Here is a 14,010-nt window from a genome sequence, read left to right as displayed (position 1 = left end):
GGAGTGTGTCCAAAGAAGTGCCATGTAGCTGGTGAGGGGTCTAGAGCCCAAGTCCAATGAAGAGCAGCTGAGGGAACAGGGCTTGTTTAGCCTGGAGAAAAGGAGGCTGACGGGAGACCTGATGGCTCTCTACATCCACCTGACAGGCGGTTGTACCTGGGTGAGTGTTGAATCATAGAATCCTTTTGGTTGGAAAAGACCTTTAAGATTATCAAGTCCAACTGTCAACCTAGCACTGCCAAGCCCAACCACTTAATCATGTCCCTGAGCACTACAGCAACCCATGTTTTAAATACCCCCAGTGAGGGTGACTCTAGAGACTGACACCCACCTCACTACTTGGTCCCTTCTCCCAGACAGCAAGCGCTAGGACAAGAGGAACTGGCTTCAAGTTGTGCCAGGGGAGGTTTAGATTTGGTATTAGGAAAAAATTTCTTCACTGGAGGGGTTATCAAGAATTGGAATAGGCTGCCCAAGGAATTAGTGGAGTCACTATCCCTGGAGGTGACAGATACATGTGGTGCTTGGGGACATGGTTTTGTGGTGGATTTGGTAATGCTAGCTTACCTGTAGGACCTGATGATCTTATTAAAGATTTTTTCCCAACCAAAAAATTTCCATAATTCTATGAAGTGTAAGCTTCTCAGATTCTCGATTTTCAGTGACATTCATTGCAATTACAGAGTGTAGTTAGACTGAGCAGTACAGCTGTATTCTGTGGTGCCACCTACGCTACTGCACAAGAAGAGACAGACACCCCATATACTACTCACATTACAACTCAAATTTTTGAAAAATTATTTTCTCACTTTTACTACTCTTATCTAAGAAATAAATATAAAATCAAATGAACGTCAGATTTCCATTTAGAGTTATATCTAATGTTCTCCTCCCTTTAAAAACATAACCTGAAGTCACAGCCAATTACTTTACCATTTTTAACTAAACCTTTTGTATCATGTAGAAAGGCTACAGCATCATAAAACCCTAGATTCTAGTTACAGGAGGATTCCCAACACCAGGAACAAAGACCAGAAAGCCATGAGCCATCTGTTATAACATTCTCTCTGCCAAACACTCATATATGATACATGCCAATGTTGGGAAAGGCATGCAGGGGTAGAGAAGTAAGCTCATGAAATCTTAAATCTCTAATGCAACCAAATAATTCACTCTCATTTTTCACTCTGACATAATACAAATTATTGCTTATCAGAAGTAGAGACTAAATAAAACTAAAAAGGGTAAAAAAAAAAAAAGTATTTTCAAAGCCTCTTTTCCTTGTTTTTTCTTAACATCACCAAGTCTATCAGCTAATTCAATTCACAGGCTGTTTCAATTCCAGTACCTTCATGAGTGGGAAGAATCTGGACCTGGAACAGTAGTAGTAAGAAATGCTACTATCCCTGTATCTGCGATATCTCATAGTAGCAGCATGAGACACTGCAATTTCTTGCTGTTTACTACAAAACAGTGCAGAAGATATGAACCTGCTAGACACTGTCATTTTGTATTTGAGAACCTAGAAATGTCAAATCGAAATCAAGAGGTAACTACCAGTGAAGTTTTATGAGATCAACAACAAATGCATTACCTTTTTATTTGGTTCTACCCTTTAAATTCTACATTCAGTAGCAGGAGAAATATTCTTCGGCAAAACCAAAAGTGGGGCAATGTAAACTGTTTTCCATAGAAATGATGGAAATACTAATAAAGTAGTAACAAAAGCAATGAATTATACAATTTGTAACTGAAACAATGGGAAACCAGAAAAATATCTTAAGTGATGGACATGGTCCACACAAACAGGCATGGCTGGCAATTCAAAAGAGAGATGCCTTCTAGGTGACTAGGATGGAGATTCCTTACCCTAATTTAATGAAAGTTAATTATTCTTAATGGACAAATAAAAGTTTTAGTAGAACTGGTCATTATTTTTACCTACCTGCAGCTATCCTCTTTACACAGACTTACAGTCCCTGCCTCCCGCCCCAATGGCATAGGATACAATGGAGACACAATTGAGAATTATTTAAAATACCACAATTGACATGACCATTGCCCTTCCACCCCCCTATACAGTCACGACTTCCAACAGTCATATTTTGTGAGGACCATTCTGGATCAGGATCAGTAAAGATCCCTGACAAAAGTACTAGAATTTCAGATTACCTCCTTTATTTGCCAAGATTGTCTTTCACTATCATGTACGGGAGTAGAGATTTTCAGACTTATATTCTCTTCTCCTGTAATTCTCTATATTAAGTGGGTTTGTAATTCAATGTGTATATAACATACATAGCAGAATGCTGTTTATCACAATTAATGTCAACCCTGTCAAGCACAATACAGTCATACAGCATTTCTAAGAGAGAACAAACAGTTCATAAAAAATGACTGAAAAGTACTTAAACTCCCAAACTGGGTAACTCATACAGTATTTCAAATGCTATTACATCCAAATGCCTTAACATTCCTTTTTATCATGGCAAACAGTGAACTAGTATGGAATCCTTCCATTTATTTATAACTTCCTTTACAGAAAGTGAGCTGTATTTACAGACACAGAGAAGTATTACAAGAAGTATTTCCAGCTTGGTGTGCATTTAAGCAGTTTTATAGAGGTACCTGATTAAAAGAGCCATCAGTGTAACATTGAATTGGCAAAGTTTCAACTGCCTTTTTTATCAATAATTCAGCAGGTAAGTTGGTGAGGTGCAAAGAAAAAACTGTTTCACTCAAAAAAACCCCACATGTAGCAAGCTTTAAACATGCAGTGAATGATGAATTGGCTGTCACAGCAAGCAAATGACTTAAGCGAGTGAAAATGAAACTTAAGACATACTAACAGTATTTCAGAAATACAGTATGAATTGCATACAGCTGGTATTACAATAAGCCAATACACCATCTTTTTGCCACAGCTGCTTTGTATCCTCAATTTCATTTGTTATGGAAAGTTGTACTTTAATGTTGAAATGCGGAATGTAAAAATTTTAGGTCCAGTTACTGAAAAAAAATGCGTGTAAACATGTTTATATACTTTCAGAGTGAAAGAGAAATGACACATATGCAAAACAGTAATGTTGTTTTAAAGACTGAAATAGACATATTTAATAACAGAACTTTCATTCTACTGGTCCTATTCCATCAAGTGAGACATATGAGATGTTTTCAGTTTAAATAATTATCTATCCCTACAGGAAACCATTTTCTTCATTCTTATCATTATCCTTCCTCATAATGTCCCACTGATAACTTTACATAAGAGTGATCCCAGAAACAGTTTTAGTCTTTGGAAAGAAATTTAAAGAATTTGTAAAAAGTATTGCACATCACTGACGTGGTTCATATGCATATACAAATATATGTTTTTAAAAAATAATATTCAAACCGCCATCCCAAGCAACTCTACACAGAGCTAGCTATCACTAAAATGCATACAAAAATACACAGCCTACTGGAAAACAAAATAATGAAGGCTAATGCTTTGCAAAATAAGCCACCATTTTCCAGATATTTCAGAGGTACTAGGACCTCTCTGCTGCTGGTGTTTCATACCAATACTTCTTGCCAGAACAAGTATGACTTCAAAGCAGCAGGGTTATGAAATCATGAAAGGATGCAATACATAATATAAGGGAATGATCATGTCCCCTGCTTATGAAGTTAAATAAATGAACATAATTAGAGAAAAAACAAAATGAAGTCTGCAAGTATATCAAAATGAGGCCAAACAGATAAGAAGACTTAAGACGTACTCTTAGGAATTTTAAGCACTTGAATCACAAAGAGAGTAATGGATGGGAATGATTAATTGTTTGTTTGTTTGTTTTTCATTGCCAGACCCAAAAATAAAAACAGAACATGTGTGAGCAGAACAGAGAAAAAGAAAAGTAGCTTTGCACAAATTAAAAGGAAAAAAAACAAACCCAAACCTGAAATCAAGCTCCCTACTGTTAGAATGAAATACATCTATTACAAGTGTTGAGGTGTTAGGCAGAGGAAGCTCATTTACTTGATTTTCTTCACATGCTATAGTATACTTCAAATTTAGGTAAAATGTATCATACTACCCTAAAATGTTTTTAGCTAATGCTTTACAACGTAGTGTCACTAAATCCAATTACAGAATTTTATGTGTTAAAGATATTACATTACTTTAGCCTAGAAAGATCATAGAAAAAGTGAAGAGCAAAGCTAGTCATAAATTAAGTAAAATTAATCATCTTAAGATTCCAGCTATTTAAAATACCTGCAGTTTGAATACACAGATACTTAGAATGAGTGGAAATGAGTTTTGAAGTACTGTAATTCACATTGGCTTACATTCAAACTGTTGAGCTGAACTAAATGTTTCAAACAGCAAATGATGGGGAATAATGACCATAAACTGAACTTCAAACACACATTTTCCTCCTCCTTTTTCAGTTCCCTACTAATATTCATGTTCAGTGACTGCAGTTACCAAGATATCTTAAAGCAAAATCCAGTGATTCAGATTTCAAGGGCAGCAAGTGTACAACTGAAATCTGAGTACATGCTGACATCCCTTTGCATTTTATGTTTGATTTACCTAAGGCTGAAAAATCAGCTTTGGTGTTATTACATCTTTACAAATTGCACAGGTAATTTTATTCTGTATCTGTAAAACCATTTGTTTGGTTTCATGGGGTTTTTTTTTTAAATTTTTGAAACATATTCTGAAGCTCCTCTCTGTTTTCAGAGAGAGTAAAAGTTCTCTGCTTTCATCTGTGAAGCAAAAGAGTTCATACTACCAATTTCAGATTATCAGGTACAAAATTCTCCCAATAAAGAAGCTATTTCTACCATGTCATTATGCCATATTTTCCTATCCATGTTCAATTTTTATCCAGATTAGTTTTGCGGGGTTTGTTAATATTAATACAAGTTCACATTCTTTTGTTTCTTAAACAATGACACAAAGAAAAGTTAAATTCTAAAACGCAGGAAGAGAAATAAAATAAAAAATATGATGTCAATGGAAAGCTAGTAAAATACACTATAGCCAATAAAAAGATGAGGGAACTACAAGAAGAAACTAGCACAAAAAGTAGGCTACAAGGACTAGTATGGGTATTTTTACACATAATTTTTGAGTCTGGCCTACATAATTTATTGCCTTTGACATCATTTTGCTTTCCCTTTTTGTTAAAAGTACATTTTTTCTAAAAGTCAGCAATACCTTTGTCTACCTGTCCTGTCTGGGAGACTGAAAGATAAAGGTCTGTAAGAGAGAAGAATGGAAAGAGCTAGAAAAGATCAGGAGGTTCGGAAAAAATGAGGTCCAACTTAAAAGTCTAAATCACACGCAGTTGAACACTCCAAATAGAGAAGAATCAGCCCAGGTTTACCTACAGTACTTCCAGAGGTTCTTGATAAAATCCAAATGACCCCTCTCCCAAAAATTCCCTCCCTTAAATCACAATGATTCTTTGGCTTCAGGAAGATTGACCAGAAATCCATTCACAGATAAATGCTAAATTGAAAGGTAGGGAAATGCATTAGAGACACCATTTCTCAGGGTAGAAACAGAATTTCCTTTGTAGCCCACCCAAGCAATGTAAGAGCTGAATCAGAAATCAAAGCTAGGGAACCCCTCATAGAGGTTTAGAAAATTAATCTCTGTTGAAAGCATTAACAAATTGTTTGAGTTGATACCTTTGCTCCAGTATTTTTTCATTTAGCAAATATATTCTATCTTCTTCAGTAAATTCTAACTGAAAGCCTGTTTAGAAACCTAATACCTAACTAAACAAATATATGATTTCAAATGGCTGAAATCTGTATAATAAGGGAACCAGGTGGGCACAACAGAAATTTTAGAGTATTTCTAAAAATGTAGCTCAGTTACAATTTCATTAGCTTCATCATTTCAGCTATATAGCAAAAAAGGCAATTTAACCTTAAAGTAGGCATTTTATGGATGCAAGAACTATGATGACGTCTTACAATCCAAACAGACTGAAGCGAGTGCTATGGCATAGGCAGCACTCCTGTGAACTGAAGATTATACCGATAATAATTTCTAAATTTAGTTGGGCTTTTTTAATAAAACTAAGAAGATCCACTAGTTTTGATTTCTTAGTGACCAGCATTCAAAAATATTACTATTACTGATTTTGATTTACATGAACTGGATTTGCTTGTATCTTGAAAATACATGTTCAAGAAAGACATGTTGAAAGATTTTTGATCAAAAACAAAAAGAAAAGAAATAGCAATCAGGAAATTTTGCGGATACACATGAAAGAAATTACTAACGATCTGAGGAAATAGTTACCAGGTATTGTGAAGTATCTCAGCATTACAGTAACTGTTAAATTTGAAAAAAAAACCAGTCACTGAACTAACAAAAAAAGAAAAAAGAAAAAGGAAAAAAAAGAAGAAAAAAAAGCATTTGTGGTGAGCAGACTGTGAAATGTTCCACTCCATCCCAGTCACCAAGTGTTTTAATTTATCACTGCTACTTCTTTACTTTCTATAATTCATTGCGGCATGTAAAGGAACAAGTTGCTATTTGTCTTGCATATGCTGAGCTCTACATAGCTTTTTTACATCTTCTACCACCTATTTTTATACTAAAAGCATCTTAAATGAAAGAAAGACTTACTGATGAATAATGGAAAGCAGCAAGTATTGCAGCTGGCTGCACTGAACTGATGTGCTTCAGATGACTAATCAGAGACTGGTCTGCAGTTGATTTGGTATCAGAATTCACATAATTAAGAATAAAGACCTTCATGAAATGCTTTATGTGCATAACACTCAGTAGAAAATAGCTGCTCAGTAAGTTCAGCTTTTGGGACACTATGTTACTTGTCCATCAAATAGTAAAAAAATACATAAATAGGTAAGTTATTCAAATATAATAAAATTTATGAGAATAAATCCAAATTTCAATAATTAATAATTCAAATAGATCTGTGATCAATGGCTCATCCTGAGTTTGAGAAAACTGTTAAAATTAACATTTTGGACATGTTTATAATCTGTAATATCTATAATCCTTCTTGATGCATAATGCTATGCAATATAGCTTATCATATCATATTTAGCTCTTTCCTCTTTTTCTCAAAATATTTTCCTGTGCTTGGATACAGTTTGGAAGTTGTGCAAAACAGACATTAAATGTATTAAAAGACATGAGGTGGTGCCGTGTGATATTGCAGAATCAGGAGAACAGTATACATTGTACCACAAAAAAGCTGAAGAATTCATTACTCTCTTTGCCATACTTAAGACTAGGAAGCTTTCTGGATCTTCTCCCAAAATGTCATTTAGTTCATATTTATGTCACCTGCAATACTTCAACCTACTCAGTGGCCATCAACTTTAGAAATATTCTCCCACTCCAACTCTAACTCAGCTTCAAAAATCTGGTGCTGTCGTCTTCTATGGAATTCTCTCATCAATAAGAATATGTCACAGACTTAGCCAAGATGTACTGGTAGTATTTTACTATACAAGGCATGTCTGGTAATGTTAAAGGAACTGTGATATTCTGTGTCATAGCTAAACTAATTCTAACCCCCTTTCTTAGCCTAAGTTTCTTTCCTAAACACAAACTCAACAACTTTGAATTGAAAAGGGATTCCCACAACTTATGCGGGTATCCAATGCTCAGACTGTTACAGGCATATACAGAATACAATTTTCTCACTCAAATCTATTCAATTTAAGACCAAATGTCCAGATTACCCAATGGCAGACTTTTTATTTATTTTAAAGGACCAATAACTGGGCTTTAAATTCTACCTAGTCCATTTCGGTCCAAATTTATGTTGCAGCATTTTTGTGACAGTAAACATGCTGCCATTTACTTCAGGTGTAGAAACATACTGGCTGACAGGAATATGTATTCTGTGTATACAGGATTGGATTCTTTATCTAATTTAAATGTTATAGTCACTAGTCCAGCACAATAAACACACTGGAAATAAAATGCTTTCTGCAAGGGAAACTTAAGGGAACTACAGAAGTATCTCAATAGCAATGCTGCAAAATGCTATTAGATACAAATAGCAAAAAGTAATCAGGAGCAGCTCTAAGCAATTATTACTTATGATGAAAGGTAGAACATTCCAACCTAATGATTTTTAGCATCATAAGCAAGCAGCTTTATGTAGTTTGTCACTCAAGAACAAATAGCATTATAGAGCATGCATTTGCTACAACGATGTTCTCAGTTCAGAAGCTACACAGTACATCACTCTTACCTCTGATTTCTCCAGTTTATTTTGAGCATCAATCTGAGTCACAATTTCATTCATATTGGTCTCCAAAACCATTCCACCCATGACCATTTCAGCCAATATATTATGGACCTAAAAAAGACCAAAAGAAAATATAAAAATGCACAATGTCCTACACACATCTGTACAGATGATATGTAGATTCATCAATACAAGAACACATATATTTAGTAAGATCATAGAATCACAGAATCAAAGGGGTTGGAAGGGACCTTGAGAGATCATCAGGTCCAACCCCCCTGCCAAAGCAGCTCCCTAGCTCATATTGCACAGATAGGCGTCCAGATGGGTCTTGAATATCTCCACCACCTCCCTGGGCAGCCTGTCCCAGTTCCCTGTCACCCTCACTGGGAAAAAGTTCTTCCACATGTTGGTGCGGAACTTCCTGTGCTCCAACTTACAGCCATTGCCCCTTGTCCTGTCTCCACAGACCACAGAAAAGGGGCTGGCCATTTCCCCCTGCATCCCACACATAACTATACATACCACACTTACCTAAAATTAGCAATTTATTTAAAACCATTTGGGAACAAAGCTTATAACTTGATACTAATTTCTCCGGTATCTTCTTTGCTCATTGTCCTGTTACAAACTCATCAGCTGTACCACTAGTGTACCAGCGCTAGAAGAAACTTTCATGTTTATCTGTTGCAGTTTTGCATAGCTGGGTGCTGGTAAAGAACTGGAGGGCTGCAAAGATGGCTGCTGGGAGAAGCAGCCAGAAGCTCTCTGCAGGCCCGAGAGTAAACATCAGCCGATTGGAGGCCAGAGTTGCTGCTGACCAAGGCCGAGCCCATCAGCAATGGTCACAGCGCCTCCTGGAATCCCATTTAGGGGAAAAAAACAATGCAGGCAGCTGCATTTTGCCACCAGAGAAGGGAGTGAGAAGACGTAAGGAGCTGTGCAGACACTAAGGCTGGTGAGGAGGGGGAGGAGGCACCCCAGGTGCTGGAGAGAAAGATGTCCCGACAGCCCGTGGAGAAACCCATAGTGGAGCGGGTGTCCCCCAGCAGCCCATGGAAAATGCCGAGACCCCACTTGCAGCCTGTGGAGAGGCCCCACGCTGGAGCAGGTGGAGACACACAGGAGGTGCTGTGACCCGCATTGAAGCAAGCCTCTGCCAGCACTTGCAGCCCATGGAGAGAGACAGAGACACAAAGATGAGCAAGAGAGAGATCTGCACTGGAACAAGTTTGCTGGGGGGAGGCTTGTGACCCCATGGAGGTCTGGGACTGAAAGGCATTGTGTTTTAGGACTGCCCACCACAGCAGTGATCCACGGCAGGGCAGCTGGTGAAGAGCTAAAGCCCTGTGGGAAAGGAGAAGCCCTGCTGGAGAAGTTCCTGAAGGACTGTCTCCTGTGGGTGGGACCCCACGGGGCAGCAGGGGAAGGGTGTGAGGAATGAATGGCCCCCCCGGCCAAGACGGAAACCAGCTTGCAAGGAACTGACCGAAGCCCCCATTTTCCCAGTCCCTGCCCCTCCCCGTGCCACAATGGGGGGGAAGAAGAGAGTGAAATCATGAGGAAATTGAAGTCTGCTAAGAAGGGAGGGGTGGGGGGAATGTGCTTTAAGATCTGGTCGTGCTTCTCTTTGTCTGACTCTGGTGTCACTGGGTGTGTGGTGCAGTGTAATAAATGAGAGTTTTCTTTCCTTCATTCTCTGTTGAGTCTGCTTTGTCCATGACGTTGATTACAGGATGATCTCTCCCTGTCCTTAATTCGACTCCTAAGCCTCTCAATATATATTTTCTCCCCTTTGTAACTGAAAAGGGGAGTAATAGGCTGACTTTGGTGGGCGTCTGTCCTCCAGCCAGGCCTGAACCACCACAGTACCTGTTTTCTACCCAAGAAGTAGGACAAGAGCTCTAATTAGCATCAGTAGTAGTAATACCTCTAAGGAACAGGTTATACAAATTGCTTACAAACAGATGCGCAAACACTACTTTGGGCTACACCTATGAAGGAAGTAGTACATAGTGATGCTCACCCAACATGGGTATCAAAAGCAGGGTTAACATAAATGAACTGACCCATACCTGAACTATACCATAAACAGGGAGTCTTCAGCCTCTAGGACTAAGATTGACAGCTAGGACTCAATCTGAAGGAGTACTAAAGACAGCCAGGGATATTAATGAAATGGATACATTCAAAATACCTCTTTCCTACCACCCTAATTTGGGAATGCCAGTCCTGTTTCATGAATCTCTGCTTCAGAGATTGTATTTTACCTGAAGATTAATTGATTTTTTAAGGCATGCCTCCACAAACTTTCTAGTAAAAATCTAAAGTTAATATGTAATATATATTTTAAGCCTATTATAATACTGAAGACAAGGAACATTTTATTACTTTTCTGAAATACAACACATTGTACAATCAAATACTTCAGAGCATAATTCTGCTATTATTTTGGATATTCTTGCAATTTCCCAGTGGATCAAGTATAGAAGTTGTGGTTTAACTCAGCAGGCAGCTAAAACAACCACAGTTCTCAAGGAGAGAACTGAAAATGGAAATGGAAAATAAACTTCTGTTGAACTAAAGACAGTTTAATAGGAAAAAAGGAACAATAAAAAGGAAGATTATGATGATCATAGAATCATAGAATCATAGAATTGTAGGGGTTGGAAGGGACCTCGAGAGATCATCAGGTCCAACCACACAAGCAGTAATACAAGTGATAAATAGCATAATTTCTCACCATCTGAAGGCTCCACAAGACCCCAAGCTACCCTGCCTCCCAGCACAACCCCCAGTTACATAGAGAACATGATATCATATGGTATGGAATATCCCTTTGGACAGTCTGGGTCAGCTACCCTGTCTGTGTCCCCTCCCAGCATCTTGGGTGCCCCCCACCTTCTCATTGGCAGGGCAGTGGAAGAAGCTTGCAAGTCCGTGACTGCTTGGCAACAACTAAAACCATCAATGTGTTATCAACAGACTGCTCTCATGCTAAATCCAAAACATAGCTCTATATCAGCTGCTAGGAAGAAAATTTACTCTATCCCTGCTGAAATCAGTACAGAAGTAAATCTCTAAAGCAAACAATTCTAAAAATGAATTGCAAGTAATATATCAAAACCCCATTGCATTTCCTGGGTCTGTGACGTACCTCAAAATTAAAAAATAGTCATTTCCCTGATAAATCATTACTACATTTCAGTAGAAACTTACAATTAATGTGTTCAGAGAGGCTCTGGACACCCCTTCTTTAACTATTACTGCAGAGCTTTAACAGTCAAATATCTATGAGAAAGATTAACAGTCCTCTTACTCCTGGCATATATGTATGTCCTTCATAACATTTCATGCTAAAAAGAATTCTCCTGGTTTGCTATTAGGTGAATTTAAAAGGTTTTTATCATCACAATCAGAAAACAAAATCATTGTAATCTAACATTAATTTACTCTACACTGACAACCCCAATGCATTGAAAGTTGTCATCAACATTTACTTCTTTTGACTGAACTTGTTTTCACTCATAGCATAGGGAAACAGTTTATGCTGTACAAAAAGTTCAAATAAGATGTTGTTAGTACCAAAAATAAAATATCAAAGATGTTAGTATGAAAATTATTATTTCAAAAAAGAATACTAAAATAGACACAAATATGGCATGGGTTTGTTTTCCTTGATCAAAAAGTTAACAATAACCACTAACGGTATTTGAAGACAACACATCTCTACTACTAGTGATGGTCATGAAGACTGACACGTTAAAGAGGTCCAGCTAAAGAAGTTAAAGAATCAGGGATTAAGCCAGTCAACACTACAGGTTTCATAATTCCTTAGGGAGGAGATTGTACACGAGATGTGTTTTAGAAGTAGACAGATGCACAGCTTCAATCACATCACACTCTATTCCAAGATCAGTGATGTTTTTAAGCTTCTCCATAAATCTATCAAGTCTTCATTACTTCACAACTTTTAAAACGTGTGGGATTCTCCTCAGAATACAGTGAGACTAGCTATTACAATATGCATAGCCACCAAAAACAAAGTATAAAACCACAAAGGTCTTCATAATACAGTATTCCCCTGGTGATTTTGGTTTTATTTTGTCAAGAATTAAGCAAGGATTTTTCACGATAGGAAGGTTTTTTTCTTTTCTGAATGGGCATTACACAGACTTATAGAAAAACTAATAAATAATTCATGTCTCCCTACGCAAGTAGAAAAAATTCTGACTAGTCATATCTCCCAATAAAAATACTGCTTAGCAGTGCAAATACCATCATTTGCCTCTGCAGATTATAGATTTGGATTTTATTTTAAAAATGCACCTGGCTCCAAAACAGCAACTGCAGACACCATCTTCAGATTTTAGGGGAGTATTTTTCATTTTGATCTTTCAGGCAGAGCTGGTGATGTCAAGGAAGAAATTCCAACTAATATCCTGTCCTGGTTTTGGTCAGGATGGAGTTAAATTCATTTGTAACAGCGGATGAATGCTGTGTTTGAGAGTAAGATGGGAGTAGTGCTGATAACACCCTGATATTTCTAGTTGCTGTCAGACAGTCAAGGACTTTCTCAGCTCTTCATGAGAAAGGAGGGGCGAAGCCAGGACAGGTGACCCAACTGTCCAAAGAGAGTATTCCACGCCAGTTACGTCCTGCCCAGGATATCAGGGGGCTGATGGGAGGAAGGCCTGGGGCGGCTCCGGGACGCGCGGTTCTTGGGGGACGGTCGGGTTCTGGGACGGCTCTGGGTGGCACGGCCTGAGTTGTGTGGTTCGGTGAGAAACTGCATTGTGTATCAACAGCTTCACATATTTTGCTTTGAAGTCCTGTTAGTATTGTTACATTGTATCTTTCCGTAATCTTAGTAAACTATCCTTATCCCAACCCACGGGCCTCTTAATTTCTTGATTTTGGAGTTATTTGCCCCTTTCTCTTCCTTTTTCCCTTCCCTTACTTCTCACCCCCCTTCCCTCTTCCCTTTAACCTGCTCTTTTCCTTAAAGGAGCAGGCAGCTACGTGGATCTTGGCCCTCAGCCGGGGTGAAACCACGACATATCCCCAAAATTCAGAAACCATTCAATTTAAAGTCAAAAGATTATTTCCATTATTGAAGAAAACACTTTAATTTGTGTAAGATACCTGAAACTACATTGCTAAGTACATCAATTCCAGCCTGCATCCTAGAGAAGAAAAGGAATTTAATTCAATTTCCTCTTAACATTCTTGAAATCTTTGGTAAGTTCTAGAACTTGGCCTTTCTTTTAAAGCACAAGAATAATTCATATATATTTCTGACTGGAGGCAAGAAATGACATCTCAGTAAGTCCTGCTTACTTCACTCTTACTTGGTGAAGAACTTAACAGAACAAGCTGTGGAAGTTCAGCAGGACAAAAGAATGTAAAAGAACAGGTCTTGATCTTTGAAGGTTACTAATTTGTTTAAAAATAAAAAAAAAAGAGTGAAGTTAAAAAAAAAAAGAGATAGACCTCTTTTCTCATGTAATCTCTAACAGCTTACTGACATGAAATACCAAGATGTTAAAACTCTGTAAAGATAACAGGCTGAACTCTGTATGAAACCTACACCAAAATGAATGAAGAAACTGAGCATTTAATTGGGTTCACACAAGTGTTCTGGTTTCTCTGTAATAGATTACAAAGTGCATTTAAAAATTAATGTAATTAAATTATGCCAGTTTTTGTAGCTATTTCCCCACGTAATAAGGAAAGGTAAGGAATTACAGTCCTGTCAACATGCCACTCATAA

General features: G+C 37.7%; 1 protein-coding gene across 1 annotated transcript in view; it reads right to left on the bottom strand.

Moving 5' to 3' along the window:
• AP3S1 (adaptor related protein complex 3 subunit sigma 1) overlaps window positions 1–14,010 on the bottom strand; it is a 40,306-nt gene that overhangs the window by 6,880 nt on the left and 19,416 nt on the right. Inside the window, exon 5 of the mRNA XM_084278035.1 lies at window positions 8,241–8,348. Coding sequence (XP_084134161.1) covers window positions 8,241–8,348 — 108 coding nt within the window. The remainder of the gene's footprint in view (window positions 1–8,240; window positions 8,349–14,010) is intronic.

The sequence above is a fragment of the Gallinula chloropus genome (genome assembly GCF_964237585.1).
Source record: "Gallinula chloropus genome assembly, chromosome: Z".
Classification (NCBI taxonomy): Eukaryota; Metazoa; Chordata; class Aves; order Gruiformes; family Rallidae; genus Gallinula; species Gallinula chloropus.
The sequence above is the reverse complement of the archived record's forward strand: the minus strand, read 5'-3'. Positions and strand labels throughout refer to the sequence as shown.